A 21,136-nucleotide genomic window follows, 5' to 3' on the forward strand; every position below is an offset into this window, starting at 1 on the left:
CAATACATTACTAGTGTACTCACAGTATGCATACACAATACATCGCTGGTATATGTACAATACATTACTAGTGTTATTCTTACTAGTGTTATTCTAGTGTTATTCATTATTAGTGTTATTCTAGTGTTATTACTAGTGTGATTCTTCTCTGACAGCAACTATGAGTTTAGAATTATTTCTCAGTACTTATTCACTGTTACAATGCTGTACCATTACTTTCACCATCCTACTACAGCCAGATCTGAAGGCCTTTGCCGCATTCTGGCCACGCTGTGTGGCGCGGATCGCGTGAACGGGTTTCGTGTTCTCTGCACGTAATAAGTTCGGTTATTAAGCATCCTTTTTTGGGGATGCCAGGTGGCCGAGGGGAAGACGTGTAGTGGCGTGAAGCTAGGCGATTGGGTGCCGTACGCGAGCGCCGGTTCGAGTCACGCACGCAGTACGTGTTTACTATAATTAGACATAGTCTTTACCTTGCCGTTTATTCGGTGTTATTTGCTTACTTTACTTCCTATGTCGACAGCAACTATGAGTTTAGAATTATTTCTCAGTACTTATTCACTGTTACAATGCTGTACCATTACTTTCACCATCCTACTACAGCCAGATCTGAAGGCCTTTGCCGCATTCTGGCCACGCTGTGTGGCGCGGATCGCGTGAACGGGTTTCGTGTTCTCTGCACGTAATAAGTTCGGTTATTAAGCATCCTTTTTTGGGGATGCCAGGTGGCCGAGGGGAAGACGTGTAGTGGCGTGAAGCTAGGCGATTGGGTGCCGTACGCGAGCGCCGGTTCGAGTCACGCACGCAGTACGTGTTTACTATAATTAGACATAGTCTTTACCTTGCCGTTTATTCGGTGTTATTTGCTTACATCACTGGTATATGTACAATACATTACTAGTGTACTCACAGTATACATACACAATACATCAATGGTATATGTACAATACATTACTAGTGTACTCACAGTATACATACACAATACATCGCTGGTATATGTACAATACATTACTAGTGTACTCACAGTATACATACACAATACATCACTGGTATATGTACAATACATTACTAGTGTACTCACAGTATACATACACAATACATCAATGGTATATGTACAATACATTACTAGTGTACTCACAGTATACATACACAATACATCAATGGTATATGTACAATACATTACTAGTGTACTCACAGTATACATACACAATACATCGCTGGTATATGTACAACACATTACTAGTGTACTCACAGTATACATACACAATACATCGCTGGTATATGTACAACACATTACTAGTGTACTCACAGTATACATACACAATACATCGCTGGTATATGTACAATACATTACTAGTGTACTCACAGTATACATACACAATACATCACTAGTATATGTACAATACATTACTAGTGTACTCACAGTATACATACACAATACATCACTGGTATATGTACAATACATTACTAGTGTACTCACAGTATACATACACAATACATCAATGGTATATGTACAATACATTACTAGTGTACTCACAGTATACATACACAATACATCGCTGGTATATGTACAACACATTACTAGTGTACTCACAGTATACATACACAATACATCGCTGGTATATGTACAACACATTACTAGTGTACTCACAGTATACATACACAATACATCGCTGGTATATGTACAACACATTACTAGTGTACTCACAGTATACATACATACACAATACATCAATGGTATATGTACAATACATTACTAGTGTACTCACAGTATACATACACAATACATCCCTGGTATATGTACAACACATTACTAGTGTACTCACAGTATACATACACAATACATCGCTGGTATATGTACAATACATTACTAGTGTACTCACAGTATACATACATACACAATACATCAATGGTATATGTACAATACATTACTAGTGTACTCACAGTATACATACACAATACATCAATGGTATATGTACAATACATTACTAGTGTACTCACAGTATACATACACAATACATCACTGGTATATGTACAATACATTACTAGTGTACTCACAGTATACATACACAATACATCGCTGGTATATGTACAATACATTACTAGTGTACTCACAGTATACATACACAATACATCAATGGTATATGTACAATACATTACTAGTGTACTCACAGTATACATACACAATACATCAATGGTATATGTACAATACATTACTAGTGTACTCACAGTATACATACACAATACATCACTAGTATATGTACAATACATTACTAGTGTACTCACAGTATACATGCACAATACATCAATGGTATATGTACAATACATTACTAGTGTACTCACAGTATACATACACAATACATCGCTGGTATATGTACAATACATTACTAGTGTACTCACAGTATACATACACAATACATCACTAGTATATGTACAATACATTACTAGTGTACTCACAGTATACATACACAATACATCGCTGGTATATGTACAATACATTACTAGTGTACTCACAGTATACATACACAATACATCACTGGTATATGTACAATACATTACTAGTGTACTCACAGTATACATACACAATACATCACTGGTATATGTACAATACATTACTAGTGTACTCACAGTATACATGCACAATACATCAATGGTATATGTACAATACATTACTAGTGTACTCACAGTATACATACACAATACATCGCTGGTATATGTACAATACATTACTAGTGTACTCACAGTATACATACACAATACATCACTAGTATATGTACAATACATTACTAGTGTACTCACAGTATACATACACAATACATCACCGGTATATGTACAATACATTACTAGTGTACTCACAGTTTACATACACAATACATCACCGGTATATGTACAATACATTACTAGTGTACTCACAGTATACATACACAATACATCGCTGGTATATGTACAATACATTACTAGTGTACTCACAGTATACATACACAATACATCGCTGGTATATGTACAATACATTACTAGTGTACTCACAGTATACATACACAATACATCACTAGTATATGTACAATACATTACTAGTGTACTCACAGTATACATACACAATACATCGCTGGTATATGTACAATACATTACTAGTGTACTCACAGTATACATACACAATACATCGCTGGTATATGTACAATACATTACTAGTGTACTCACAGTATACATACACAATACATCACTAGTATATGTACAATACATTACTAGTGTACTCACAGTATACATACACAATACATCACCGGTATATGTACAATACATTACTAGTGTACTCACAGTATACATGCACAATACATCAATGGTATATGTACAATACATTACTAGTGTACTCACAGTATACATACACAATACATCGCTGGTATATGTACAATACATTACTAGTGTACTCACAGTATACATACACAATACATCACTAGTATATGTACAATACATTACTAGTGTACTCACAGTATACATACACAATACATCGCTGGTATATGTACAATACATTACTAGTGTACTCACAGTATACATACACAATACATCACTAGTATATGTACAATACATTACTAGTGTACTCACAGTATACATGCACAATACATCAATGGTATATGTACAATACATTACTAGTGTACTCACAGTATACATACACAATACATCACTAGTATATGTACAATACATTACTAGTGTACTCACAGTATACATACACAATACATCGCTGGTATATGTACAATACATTACTAGTGTACTCACAGTATACATACACAATACATCACTAGTATATGTACAATACATTACTAGTGTACTCACAGTATACATACACAATACATCAATGGTATATGTACAATACATTACTAGTGTACTCACAGTATACATACACAATACATCACTAGTATATGTACAAGACATTACTAGTGTACTCACAGTATACATACACAATACATCAATGGTATATGTACAATACATTACTAGTGTACTCACAGTATACATACACAATACATCAATGGTATATGTACAATACATTACTAGTGTACTCACAGTATACATACACAATACATCAATGGTATATGTACAATACATTACTAGTGTACTCACAGTATACATACACAATACATCACTAGTATATGTACAATACATTACTAGTGTACTCACAGTATACATACACAATACATCACTGGTATATGTACAATACATTACTAGTGTACTCACAGTATACATACACAATACATCACTGGTATATGTACAATACATTACTAGTGTACTCACAGTATACATGCACAATACATCAATGGTATATGTACAATACATTACTAGTGTACTCACAGTATACATACACAATACATCGCTGGTATATGTACAATACATTACTAGTGTACTCACAGTATACATACACAATACATCACTAGTATATGTACAATACATTACTAGTGTACTCACAGTATACATACACAATACATCACCGGTATATGTACAATACATTACTAGTGTACTCACAGTTTACATACACAATACATCACCGGTATATGTACAATACATTACTAGTGTACTCACAGTATACATACACAATACATCGCTGGTATATGTACAATACATTACTAGTGTACTCACAGTATACATACACAATACATCGCTGGTATATGTACAATACATTACTAGTGTACTCACAGTATACATACACAATACATCACTAGTATATGTACAATACATTACTAGTGTACTCACAGTATACATACACAATACATCGCTGGTATATGTACAATACATTACTAGTGTACTCACAGTATACATACACAATACATCGCTGGTATATGTACAATACATTACTAGTGTACTCACAGTATACATACACAATACATCACTAGTATATGTACAATACATTACTAGTGTACTCACAGTATACATACACAATACATCACCGGTATATGTACAATACATTACTAGTGTACTCACAGTATACATGCACAATACATCAATGGTATATGTACAATACATTACTAGTGTACTCACAGTATACATACACAATACATCGCTGGTATATGTACAATACATTACTAGTGTACTCACAGTATACATACACAATACATCACTAGTATATGTACAATACATTACTAGTGTACTCACAGTATACATACACAATACATCGCTGGTATATGTACAATACATTACTAGTGTACTCACAGTATACATACACAATACATCACTAGTATATGTACAATACATTACTAGTGTACTCACAGTATACATGCACAATACATCAATGGTATATGTACAATACATTACTAGTGTACTCACAGTATACATACACAATACATCACTAGTATATGTACAATACATTACTAGTGTACTCACAGTATACATACACAATACATCGCTGGTATATGTACAATACATTACTAGTGTACTCACAGTATACATACACAATACATCACTAGTATATGTACAATACATTACTAGTGTACTCACAGTATACATACACAATACATCAATGGTATATGTACAATACATTACTAGTGTACTCACAGTATACATACACAATACATCACTAGTATATGTACAATACATTACTAGTGTACTCACAGTATACATACACAATACATCAATGGTATATGTACAATACATTACTAGTGTACTCACAGTATACATACACAATACATCAATGGTATATGTACAATACATTACTAGTGTACTCACAGTATACATACACAATACATCACTAGTATATGTACAATACATTACTAGTGTACTCACAGTATACATACACAATACATCAATGGTATATGTACAATACATTACTAGTGTACTCACAGTATACATACACAATACATCAATGGTATATGTACAATACATTACTAGTGTACTCACAGTATACATACACAATACATCGCTGGTATATGTACAATACATTACTAGTGTACTCACAGTATACATACACAATACATCGCTGGTATATGTACAATACATTACTAGTGTACTCACAGTATACATACACAATACATCGCTGGTATATGTACAATACATTACTAGTGTACTCACAGTATACATACACAATACATCACTAGTATATGTACAATACATTACTAGTGTACTCACAGTATACATACACAATACATCGCTGGTATATGTACAATACATTACTAGTGTACTCACAGTATACATACACAATACATCAATGGTATATGTACAATACATTACTAGTGTACTCACAGTATACATACACAATACATCACTAGTATATGTACAATACATTACTAGTGTACTCACAGTATACATACACAATACATCGCTGGTATATGTACAATACATTACTAGTGTACTCACAGTATACATACACAATACATCACTAGTATATGTACAATACATTACTAGTGTACTCACAGTATACATACACAATACATCAATGGTATATGTACAATACATTACTAGTGTACTCACAGTATACATACACAATACATCACTAGTATATGTACAATACATTACTAGTGTACTCACAGTATACATACACAATACATCAATGGTATATGTACAATACATTACTAGTGTACTCACAGTATACATACACAATACATCAATGGTATATGTACAATACATTACTAGTGTACTCACAGTATACATACACAAAACATCAATGGTATATGTACAATACATTACTAGTGTACTCACAGTATACATACACAATACATCAATGGTATATGTACAATACATTACTACTGTACTCACAGTATACATACACAATACATCACTAGTATATGTACAATACATTACTAGTGTACTCACAGTATACATACACAATACATCAATGGTATATGTACAATACATTACTAGTGTACTCACAGTATACATACACAAAACATCAATGGTATATGTACAATACATTACTAGTGTACTCACAGTATACATACACAATACATCAATGGTATATGTACAATACATTACTAGTGTACTCACAGTATACATACACAATACATCACTAGTATATGTACAATACATTACTAGTGTACTCACAGTATACATACACAATACATCAATGGTATATGTACAATACATTACTAGTGTACTCACAGTATACATACACAATACATCAATGGTATATGTACAATACATTACTAGTGTACTCACAGTATACATACACAATACATCAATGGTATATGTACAATACATTACTAGTGTACTCACAGTATACATACACAATACATCACCGGTATATGTACAACACATTACTAGTGTACTCACAGTATACATACACAATACATCAATGGTATATGTACAATACATTACTAGTGTACTCACAGTATACATACACAATACATCACCGGTATATGTACAACACATTACTAGTGTACTCACAGTATACATACACAATACATCAATGGTATATGTACAATACATTACTAGTGTACTCACAGTATACATACACAATACATCGCTGGTATATGTACAATACATTACTAGTGTACTCACAGTATACATACACAATACATCAATGGTATATGTACAATACATTACTAGTGTACTCACAGTATACATACACAATACATCACCGGTATATGTACAACACATTACTAGTGTACTCACAGTATACATACACAATACATCACTGGTATATGTACAATACATTACTAGTGTACTCACAGTATGCATACACAATACATCGCTGGTATATGTACAATACATTACTAGTGTACTCACAGTATACATACACAATACATCACTGGTATATGTACAATACATTACTAGTGTACTCACAGTATACATACACAATACATCACTAGTATATGTACAATACATTACTAGTGTACTCACAGTATACATACACAATACATCAATGGTATATGTACAATACATTACTAGTGTACTCACAGTATACATACACAATACATCAATGGTATATGTACAATACATTACTAGTGTACTCACAGTATACATACACAATACATCACTAGTATATGTACAATACATTACTAGTGTACTCACAGTATACATACACAATACATCAATGGTATATGTACAATACATTACTAGTGTACTCACAGTATACATACACAATACATCACTAGTATATGTACAATACATTACTAGTGTACTCACAGTATACATACACAATACATCAATGGTATATGTACAATACATTACTAGTGTACTCACAGTATACATACACAATACATCAATGGTATATGTACAATACATTACTAGTGTACTCACAGTATACATACACAATACATCAATGGTATATGTACAATACATTACTAGTGTACTCACAGTATACATACACAATACATCACTAGTATATGTACAATACATTACTAGTGTACTCACAGTATACATACACAATACATCAATGGTATATGTACAATACATTACTAGTGTACTCACAGTATACATACACAATACATCAATGGTATATGTACAATACATTACTAGTGTACTCACAGTATACATACACAATACATCAATGGTATATGTACAATACATTACTAGTGTACTCACAGTATACATACACAATACATCAATGGTATATGTACAATACATTACTAGTGTACTCACAGTATACATACACAATACATCACTAGTATATGTACAATACATTACTAGTGTACTCACAGTATACATACACAATACATCAATGGTATATGTACAATACATTACTAGTGTACTCACAGTATACATACACAATACATCAATGGTATATGTACAATACATTACTAGTGTACTCACAGTATACATACACAATACATCGCTGGTATATGTACAATACATTACTAGTGTACTCACAGTATACATACACAATACATCGCTGGTATATGTACAATACATTACTAGTGTACTCACAGTATACATACACAATACATCGCTGGTATATGTACAATACATTACTAGTGTACTCACAGTATACATACACAATACATCACTAGTATATGTACAATACATTACTAGTGTACTCACAGTATACATACACAATACATCGCTGGTATATGTACAATACATTACTAGTGTACTCACAGTATACATACACAATACATCAATGGTATATGTACAATACATTACTAGTGTACTCACAGTATACATACACAATACATCACTAGTATATGTACAATACATTACTAGTGTACTCACAGTATACATACACAATACATCGCTGGTATATGTACAATACATTACTAGTGTACTCACAGTATACATACACAATACATCACTAGTATATGTACAATACATTACTAGTGTACTCACAGTATACATACACAATACATCAATGGTATATGTACAATACATTACTAGTGTACTCACAGTATACATACACAATACATCACTAGTATATGTACAATACATTACTAGTGTACTCACAGTATACATACACAATACATCAATGGTATATGTACAATACATTACTAGTGTACTCACAGTATACATACACAATACATCAATGGTATATGTACAATACATTACTAGTGTACTCACAGTATACATACACAAAACATCAATGGTATATGTACAATACATTACTAGTGTACTCACAGTATACATACACAATACATCAATGGTATATGTACAATACATTACTAGTGTACTCACAGTATACATACACAATACATCAATGGTATATGTACAATACATTACTACTGTACTCACAGTATACATACACAATACATCACTAGTATATGTACAATACATTACTAGTGTACTCACAGTATACATACACAATACATCAATGGTATATGTACAATACATTACTAGTGTACTCACAGTATACATACACAAAACATCAATGGTATATGTACAATACATTACTAGTGTACTCACAGTATACATACACAATACATCAATGGTATATGTACAATACATTACTAGTGTACTCACAGTATACATACACAATACATCACTAGTATATGTACAATACATTACTAGTGTACTCACAGTATACATACACAATACATCAATGGTATATGTACAATACATTACTAGTGTACTCACAGTATACATACACAATACATCAATGGTATATGTACAATACATTACTAGTGTACTCACAGTATACATACACAATACATCAATGGTATATGTACAATACATTACTAGTGTACTCACAGTATACATACACAATACATCACCGGTATATGTACAACACATTACTAGTGTACTCACAGTATACATACACAATACATCAATGGTATATGTACAATACATTACTAGTGTACTCACAGTATACATACACAATACATCACCGGTATATGTACAACACATTACTAGTGTACTCACAGTATACATACACAATACATCAATGGTATATGTACAATACATTACTAGTGTACTCACAGTATACATACACAATACATCGCTGGTATATGTACAATACATTACTAGTGTACTCACAGTATACATACACAATACATCAATGGTATATGTACAATACATTACTAGTGTACTCACAGTATACATACACAATACATCACCGGTATATGTACAACACATTACTAGTGTACTCACAGTATACATACACAATACATCACTGGTATATGTACAATACATTACTAGTGTACTCACAGTATGCATACACAATACATCGCTGGTATATGTACAATACATTACTAGTGTACTCACAGTATACATACACAATACATCACTGGTATATGTACAATACATTACTAGTGTACTCACAGTATACATACACAATACATCACTAGTATATGTACAATACATTACTAGTGTACTCACAGTATACATACACAATACATCAATGGTATATGTACAATACATTACTAGTGTACTCACAGTATACATACACAATACATCAATGGTATATGTACAATACATTACTAGTGTACTCACAGTATACATACACAATACATCACTAGTATATGTACAATACATTACTAGTGTACTCACAGTATACATACACAATACATCAATGGTATATGTACAATACATTACTAGTGTACTCACAGTATACATACACAATACATCACTAGTATATGTACAATACATTACTAGTGTACTCACAGTATACATACACAATACATCAATGGTATATGTACAATACATTACTAGTGTACTCACAGTATACATACACAATACATCAATGGTATATGTACAATACATTACTAGTGTACTCACAGTATACATACACAATACATCAATGGTATATGTACAATACATTACTAGTGTACTCACAGTATACATACACAATATATCACTAGTATATGTACAATACATTACTAGTGTACTCACAGTATACATACACAATACATCAATGGTATATGTACAATACATTACTAGTGTACTCACAGTATACATACACAATACATCAATGGTATATGTACAATACATTACTAGTGTACTCACAGTATACATACACAATACATCAATGGTATATGTACAATACATTACTAGTGTACTCACAGTATACATACACAATACATCACCGGTATATGTACAACACATTACTAGTGTACTCACAGTATACATACACAATACATCAATGGTATATGTACAATACATTACTAGTGTACTCACAGTATACATACACAATACATCACCGGTATATGTACAACACATTACTAGTGTACTCACAGTATACATACACAATACATCAATGGTATATGTACAATACATTACTAGTGTACTCACAGTATACATACACAATACATCACCGGTATATGTACAACACATTACTAGTGTACTCACAGTATACATACACAATACATCACTGGTATATGTACAATACATTACTAGTGTACTCACAGTATGCATACACAATACATCGCTGGTATATGTACAATACATTACTAGTGTACTCACAGTATACATACACAATACATCACTGGTATATGTACAATACATTACTAGTGTACTCACAGTATACATACACAATACATCACTAGTATATGTACAATACATTACTAGTGTACTCACAGTATACATACACAATACATCAATGGTATATGTACAATACATTACTAGTGTACTCACAGTATACATACACAATACATCAATGGTATATGTACAATACATTACTAGTGTACTCACAGTATACATACACAATACATCACTGGTGTATGTACAATACATTACTAGTGTACTCACAGTATACATACACATTACATCAATGGTATATGTACAATACATTACTAGTGTACTCACAGTATACATACACAATACATCAATGGTATATGTACAATACATTACTAGTGTACTCACAGTATACATACACAATACATCAACAGTATATGTACAATACATTACTAGTGTACTCACAGTATACATACACAATACATCACTGGTGTATGTACAATACATTACTGGTGTACTCACAGTATACATACACAATACATCAACAGTATATGTACAATACATTACTAGTGTACTCGCAGTATGCATACACAATACATCAATGGTATATGTACAATACATTACTAGTGTACTCACAGTATACATACACAATACATCGCTGGTATATGTACAATACATTACTAGTGTACTCACAGTATGCATACACAATACATCAATGGTATATGTACAATACATTACTAGTGTACTCACAGTATACATACACAATACATCAATGGTATATGTACAATACATTACTAGTGTACTCACAGTATACATACACAATACATCGCTGGTATATGTACAATACATTACTAGTGTACTCACAGTATACATACACAATACATCGCTGGTATATGTACAATACATTACTAGTGTACTCACAGTATACATACACAATACATCGCTGGTATATGTACAATACATTACTAGTGTACTCACAGTATACATACACAATACATCAACAGTATATGTACAATACATTACTAGTGTACTCACAGTATACATACACAATACATCAATGGTATATGTACAATACATTACTAGTGTACTCACAGTATACATACACAATTCATCAATGGTATATGTACAATACATTACTAGTGTACTCACAGTATACATACACAATACATCACTGGTATATGTACAATACATTACTAGTGTACTCACAGTATACATACACAATACATCACTGGTGTATGTACAATACATTACTAGTGTACTCACAGTATACATACACAATACATCACTGGTGTATGTACAATACATTACTAGTGTACTCACAGTATACATACACAATACATCAACAGTATATGTACAATACATTACTAGTGTACTCGCAGTATGCATAAACAATACATCAATGGTATATGTACAATACCTTACTAGTGTACTCACAGTATACATACACAATACATCGCTGGTATATGTACAATACATTACTAGTGTACTCACAGTATGCATACACAATACATCAATGGTATATGTACAATACATTACTAGTGTACTCACAGTATACATACACAATACATCAATGGTATATGTACAATACATTACTAGTGTACTCACAGTATACATACACAATACATCACTGGTATATGTACAATACATTACTAGTGTACTCACAGTATACATACACAATACATCAATGGTATATGTACAATACATTACTAGTGTACTCACAGTATACATACACAATACATCAATGGTATATGTACAATACATTACTAGTGTACTCACAGTATGCATACACAATACACCAATGGTATATGTACAATACATTACTAGTGTACTCACAGTATACATACACAATACATCAATGGTATATGTACAATACATTACTAGTGTACTCACAGTATACATACACAATACATCGCTGGTATATGTACAATACATTACTAGTGTACTCACAGTATACATACACAATACATCAATGGTATATGTACAATACATTACTAGTGTACTCACAGTATACATACACAATACATCGCTGGTATATGTACAATACATTACTAGTGTACTCACAGTATACATACATACACAATACATCAATGGTATATGTACAATACATTACTAGTGTACTCACAGTTTACATACACAATACATCGCTGGTATATGTACAATACATTACTAGTGTACTCACAGTATACATACACAATACATCAATGGTATATGTACAATACATTACTAGTGTACTCACAGTATGCATACACAATACATCAATGGTATATGTACAATACATTACTAGTGTACTCACAGTATACATACACAATACATCAATGGTATATGTACAATACATTACTAGTGTACTCACAGTATACATACACAATACATCGCTGGTATATGTACAATACATTACTAGTGTACTCACAGTATACATACACAATACATCAATGGTATATGTACAATACATTACTAGTGTACTCACAGTATACATACACAATACATCGCTGGTATATGTACAATACATTACTAGTGTACTCACAGTATACATACACAATACATCGCTGGTATATGTACAATACATTACTAGTGTACTCACAGTATACATACACAATACATCTATGGTATATGTACAATACATTACTAGTGTACTCACAGTATACATACACAATACATCACTGGTATATGTACAATACATTACTAGTGTACTCACAGTATACATACACAATACATCACTAGTATATGTACAATACATTACTAGTGTACTCACAGTATACATACACAATACATCACTGGTATATGTACAATACATTACTAGTGTACTCACAGTATACATACATACACAATACATCACTGGTGTATGCCTACTACCAATAGTTCTGTGTGTTGCTTCATTAATTTATTTTCATTGTAAGCAAATCAAATTTCTGAGTCTATTATGTATGCATTGCTGGACATACTCTCCCCCTCTCACCTCCCGGTACAAATAGTATAAGTAACACATCAGCATTTCTATAATCATTCTTTAATCTGTTCTTTTTTAGAAAAAACATGAAGTTCCGGGTAGAAACACAATAAAACAATTAGGTATGATATGAGTATTTTCATTTAGTATGAGATGTACAAAGACTGTAAATGTGTTTGATTTATTAATTTTTTTTTTTTTTTTCCTTTGAATCAGATGTCTTTCCAGCACCACAAAAAGATGAGAAACCAGTTCCTGCAATGCGTGGCACAAAACAAACCCGTGAGAAACCTATAATACCCCCTAAAGCTAAAAGTTTTGATGAGAATCTTAGTGATGACAGTGGCATGACGTACCAAAGAGTCAGACCTGGAATGGTGTCTTCTGTTAAAGACCAGTTACTGGCTAAATTAAACAATGAACAACCACTTGCGAATAATAAACCACTTAATCAACATCCAAAAGATGAGAACCCATATGAAGAAGTGCAAATGAAAGACAATAAAGAAAAACAAACAAAATTTACTCAACAAGAGGAAAGTGGTGAAAGAAAGAACCCTGATATTAGGCGTATCGCAGCTGAGTTGAGTGCTCTGCATGGAAGAATACCGCCATCTGGTGGCACACAAAAGAAGGAAGCTGCATATGAAGAAATTAAAAAGGGTGGTGATAATAATGATGATGAAGATGATGATGATAATAATGATGATGATGATGATGATGATGATAATATACAGTATGCGGTTGTTAATATGAGTAGGAAATCTACAAAATTTACAGGTATTGAACATAAGATTGATTTATTTAATCTACAACAGAGAAGAACAGAATATATGTGCTGAATGCATAATGATTGTCATGCATGCACACCAATGGTAGATGAAGGGAATGCTCTCATTGTTATTGTTATGCAAGTATTTTATGTTAATGAGGCAGTGCATGCAAGTACTGATATGCTAATAAGGCAGTGCATGCAATTACTGGTATGCTAATAGGGTAGTATATGCAAGTACAGATAGCTATTGAGGTAGTACATGCAAGTACTGGTATGTTAATAAGGCTGTACATGCAAGTACTGGTATGCTAATGAGGTAGTACTTGCAAGTACTGGTTTGCTAATAAGGTTGTACATGCAAGTACTGGTATGCTAATGAGGTAGTACATGCAAGTACTGGTATGCTAATGAGACAGTACATGCAAGTATGGGTAGCTAATGAGATAGTACATGCATGCAAGTACTGGTATTCTAATAAGGTAGTATATGCAAGTACTGGTATGCTAAAAAGGTTGTATATGCAAGTACTGGTATGCTAATAAGGTTGTATATGCAAGTACTGGTATGCTAATAAGGTTGTATATGCAAGTACTGGTTTGCTAATGAGGTAGTATATGCAAGTACTGGTATGCTAATGAGGTAGTACGTGCAAGTACTGTTATGCTAATAAGGTAGTACATGCAAGTATGGATAGCTAATGAGGCAGTACTTGCAAGTACTGTTATGCTAATGTGGTAGTACATGCAAGTACTGGTATGCTAATGAGGCAGTACATGCAAGTATGGGTAGCTAATGAGGCAGTACATGCAAGTACTGGCATGCTAATGAGGTAGTATATGCAAGTACTGGTATGCTAATGAGGTAGTACATGCAAGTACGGGTAGCTAATGAGGCAGTACTTGCAAGTACTGGTATGCTAATGAGACAGTACATGCAAGTATGGGTAGCTAATGAGGTAGTACATGCATGCAAGTACTGGTATTCTAATAAGGTAGTATATGCAAGTACTGGTATGCTAAAAAGGTTGTATATGCAAGTACTGGTATGCTAATAAGGTTGTATATGCAAGTACTGGTTTGCTAATGAGGTAGTATATGCAAGTACTGGTACGCTAATGAGGTAGTACGTGCAAGTACTGTTATGCTAATAAGGTAGTACATGCAAGTATGGATAGCTAATGAGGCAGTACTTGCAAGTACTGTTATGCTAATGTGGTAGTACATGCAAGTACTGGTATGCTAATGAGGCAGTACATGCAAGTATGGGTAGCTAATGAGGCAGTACATGCAAGTACTGGCATGCTAATGAGGTAGTATATGCAAGTACTGGTATGCTAATGAGGTAGTACATGCAAGTACGGGTAGCTAATGAGGCAGTACTTGCAAGTACTGGTATGCTAATGAGACAGTACATGCAAGTATGGGTAGCTAATGAGGTAGTACATGCATGCAAGTACTGGTAATCTAATAAGGTAGTAAATGCAAGTACTGGTATTTCTAATAAGGTAGTATATGCAAGTACTGGTATGCTAAAAAGGTTGTATATGCAGGTACTGGTATGCTAATAAGGTTGTATATGAAAGTACAGGTTTGCTAATGAGGTAGTATATGCAAGCACTGGTATGCTAATGAGGTAGTACATGCAAGTACTGGTATGCTAATGAGGTAGTACATGCAAGTATGGGTAGCTAATGAGATAGTACTTACAAGTACTGGTATGCTAATGAGGTAGTACATGCAAGTACTGGTATGCTTATAAGGCAATACATGCAAGTACTGGTATGCTAATAAGGTAGTACATGCAAGTACGGATAGCTAATGAGGCAGTACTTGCAAGTACTGTTATGCTAATGAGGTAGTACATGCAAGTACTGGTATGCTAATGAGGTAGTACATGAAAGTATGGGTAGCTAATGAGGCAGTACATGCAAGTACTGGCATGCTAATGAGGTAGTGTATGCAAGTACTGGTATGCTAATGAGGTAGTACATGCAAGTACTGGTATGCTAATGAGACAGTACTTGCAAGTACTGTTGTGCTAATGAGGTAGTATATGCAAGTACCAGTATGTTAATGAGGCAGTATATGCAAGAACTGGTATGCTAATGAGGTAGTATATGCAAGTACTGGTATGCTAGTAAGGTTGTATGTGCAAGTAATGGTTTGCTAATGAGGTAGTACATGCAATTACTGGTATGCTAATGAGGTAGTACATGCAAGTACTGGTATGCTAATGAGGCAGTACTTGCAAGTACTGTTATGCTAATGAGGCAGTACATGCAAGTACTTGTATGCTAATGAGGCAGTACTTCAAGGACTGTTTTGCTAATGAGGTAATACTTGCAAGTACTGGTTTTCTAATGAGGCAGTACATGCAAGTACTGTTATGCTAATAAGGCAGTACTTGCAAGTCCTGTTATGCTAATGATCGAGGCAGTACATGCAAGTACTAGTATGCTAATGAGGCAGTACATGCAAGTACTGTTATGCTAATAAGGCAGTACTTGCAAGTACTGTTATGCTAATGATCGAGGCAGTACATGCAAATACTAGTATGCTAATGAGGCAGTACCTGCAAGTACTGTTATGCTAATGAGACAGTACATGCAAGTACTGTTATGCTAATGAGGCAGTACATGCAAGTATGGGTAGCTAATGAGGCAGTACATGCAAGTACTATCATGCTCATGAGGCAGTACATGCAAGTACTGGTATGCTAATGAGGCAGTACATGCAAGTACTGGTATTCTAATAAGGTAGTATATGCAAGTACTGGTATGCTAAAAAGGTTGTATATGCAAGTATTGGTATGCTAATAAGGTATTATATGCAAGTACCGGTATGCTAATGTGGCAGTACATGCAATTACTAGTATGCTAATGAGGCAGTATATGCAAGTACCAGTATGCTAATGAGGTAGTACATGCAAGTACTGGTATGCTAATGAGACAGTACTTGCAAGTACTGTTATGCTAATGAGGTAGTACTTGCAAGTACTGGTTTGCTAATGAGGTAGTACATGCAAGTACTGTAATGCTCATGAGGCAGTACATGCAAGTACTGTTATGCTAATAAGGCAGTATATGCAAGTACCAGTATGTTAATGAGGCAGTATATGCAAGTACCAGTATGCTAATATGGTAGTATATGCAAGTATTGGTATGCTAATAAGGCAGTACTTGCAAGTACTGTTATGCTAATGATCGAGGCAGTACATGCAAGTACTAGTATGCTAATGAGGCAGTATATGCAAGTACCAGTATGCTAATGAGGCAGTATATGCAAGAACTGGTATGCTAATGAGGTAGTATATGCAAGTACTGGTATGCTAGTAAGGTTGTATGTGCAAGTAATGGTTTGCTAATGAGGTAGTACATGTAAGTACTGTTATGCTAATGAGGCAGTACATGCAAGTATGGGTAGCTAATGAGGCAGTACATGCAAGTACTATCATGCTAATGAGGCAGTACATGCAAGTACTGTCATGCTAATGAGGCAGTACATGCAAGTCCTGTTATGCTAATGATCGAGGCAGTACATGCAAGTACTAGTATGCTAATGAGGCAGTACATGCAAGTACTGTTATGCTAATAAGGCAGTACTTGCAAGTACTGTTATGCTAATGATCGAGGCAGTACATGCAAATACGAGTATGCTAATGAGGCAGTACATGCAAGTACTGTTATGCTAATGAGACAGTACATGCAAGTACAGTTATGCTAATGAGGCAGTACATGCAAGTATGGGTAGCTAATTACGCAGTACATGCAAGTACTATCATGCTAATGAGGCAGTACATGCAAGTACTGTCCTGCTAATGAGGCAGTACATGCAAGTACTGGTATGCTAATGAGGCAGTACATGCAAGTACTGGTATGCTAATGAGACAGTACATGCAAGTATGGGTAGCTAATGAGGCAGTACATGCAAGTACTGTCATGCTAATGAGGCAGAACATGCAAGTACTGTTATGCTAATGAGGCAGTACATGCAAGTACTGTCATGCTAATGAGGCAGTACATGCAAGTACTGTTATGCTAATGAGGCACTACATGCAAGTATTGCTAGCTAATGAGGCAGTACATGCAAGTACTGTCATGCTAATGAGGCAGTACATGCAAGTACTGTTATGCTAATGAGGCAGTACATGCAAGTACTGTTATGCTAATGAGGCACTATATGCAAGTTCCAGTATGCTAATGAGGCAGTACATTCAAGTACTGGTATGCTTATAAGGCAATACATGCAAGTACTGGTATGCTTATAAGGCAATACATGCAAGTACTGGTATGCTGATAAGATAGTACATGCAAGTACTGGTATGCTAATGAGGTAGTACATGCAAGTATGGGTAGCTAATGAGGCAGTACATGCAAGTACTGCCATGCTGATGAGGTAGTATATACAAGTACTGGTATGCTAGTGAGGTAGTACATGCAAGTACTGTTATGCTAATGAGGTAGTACATGCATGCAAGTACTGGTATTCTAATAAGGTAGTATATGCAAGTACTGGTATTTCTAATAAGGTAGTATATGCAAGTACTAGTGTGCTAATAAGGTATTATATGCAAGTACCGGTATGCTAATGTGGCAGTACATGCAATTACTAGTATGCTAATGAGGCAGTATATGCAAGTACCAGTATGCTAATGAGGTAGTACATGCAAGTACTGGTATGCTAATGAGACAGTACTTGCAAGTACTGTTATGCTAATGAGGTAGTACTTGCAAGTACTGGTTTGCTAATGAGGTAGTACATGCAAGTACTGTAATGCTCATGAGGCAGTACATGCAAGTACTGTTATGCTAATAAGGCAGTATATGCAAGTACCAGTATGTTAATGAGGCAGTATATGCAAGTACCAGTATGCTAATATGGTAGTATATGCAAGTATTGGTATGCTAATAAGGCAGTACATGCAAGTGCTGGTATGCTAATGAGATAGTACATGCAAGTACTGGTATGCTAATGTGACAGTACTTGCAAGTACTGTTATGCTAATGAGGGAATTTGCAAGTCCTAGTATGTTAATAAAGTAGTATATGCAAGTGCCGGTATGCTAATGTGGCAGTACATGCAATTACTGGTATGCTAATGAGGCAGTATATGCAAGTACCAGTATGCTAATGAGGTAGTATATGCAAGAACTGGTATGCTAATGAGGTAGTATATGCAAGTACTGGTATGCTAATGAGGCATTACATGCAAGTACTTGTATGCTAATGAGGCAGTACTTGCAAGTAGTTTTTATGCTAATGAGGCAGTACATGCAAGTACTGTTATGCTAATAAGGCAGTACTTGCAAGTACTGTCATGCTAATGAGGCAGTACATGCAAGTACTGATATGCTAATGAGACAGTACATGGAAGTATGGGTAGCTAATGAGGCAGTACATGCAAGTACTGTTATGCTAATGAGGCAGTACATGCAAGTACTCTTATGCTAATAAGGCAGTACTTGCAAGTACTGTTATGCTAATGATCGAGGCAGTACATGCAAGTACTAGTATGCTAATGAGGCAGTATATGCAAGTACCAGTATGCTAATGAGGCAGTATATGCAAGTATTGGTATGCTAATAAGGTTGTATATGCAAGTAATGGTTTGCTAATGAGGTAG

General features: G+C 34.1%; 1 protein-coding gene across 1 annotated transcript in view; it reads left to right on the forward strand.

Annotated features, from left to right (window-relative positions):
* LOC102804806 (tyrosine-protein phosphatase non-receptor type 22-like) overlaps positions 1-21,136 on the forward strand; it is a 64,496-nt gene that overhangs the window by 19,557 nt on the left and 23,803 nt on the right. The window contains exons 11-12 of the mRNA XM_085496729.1: positions 14,820-14,862; positions 14,957-15,520. Coding sequence (XP_085352855.1) covers positions 14,820-14,862; positions 14,957-15,520 — 607 coding nt within the window. The remainder of the gene's footprint in view (positions 1-14,819; positions 14,863-14,956; positions 15,521-21,136) is intronic.

Source organism: Saccoglossus kowalevskii, chromosome 3, assembly GCF_978046115.1.
Source record: "Saccoglossus kowalevskii chromosome 3, keSacKowa6.1, whole genome shotgun sequence".
Lineage (NCBI taxonomy): Eukaryota > Metazoa > Hemichordata > Enteropneusta > Harrimaniidae > Saccoglossus > Saccoglossus kowalevskii.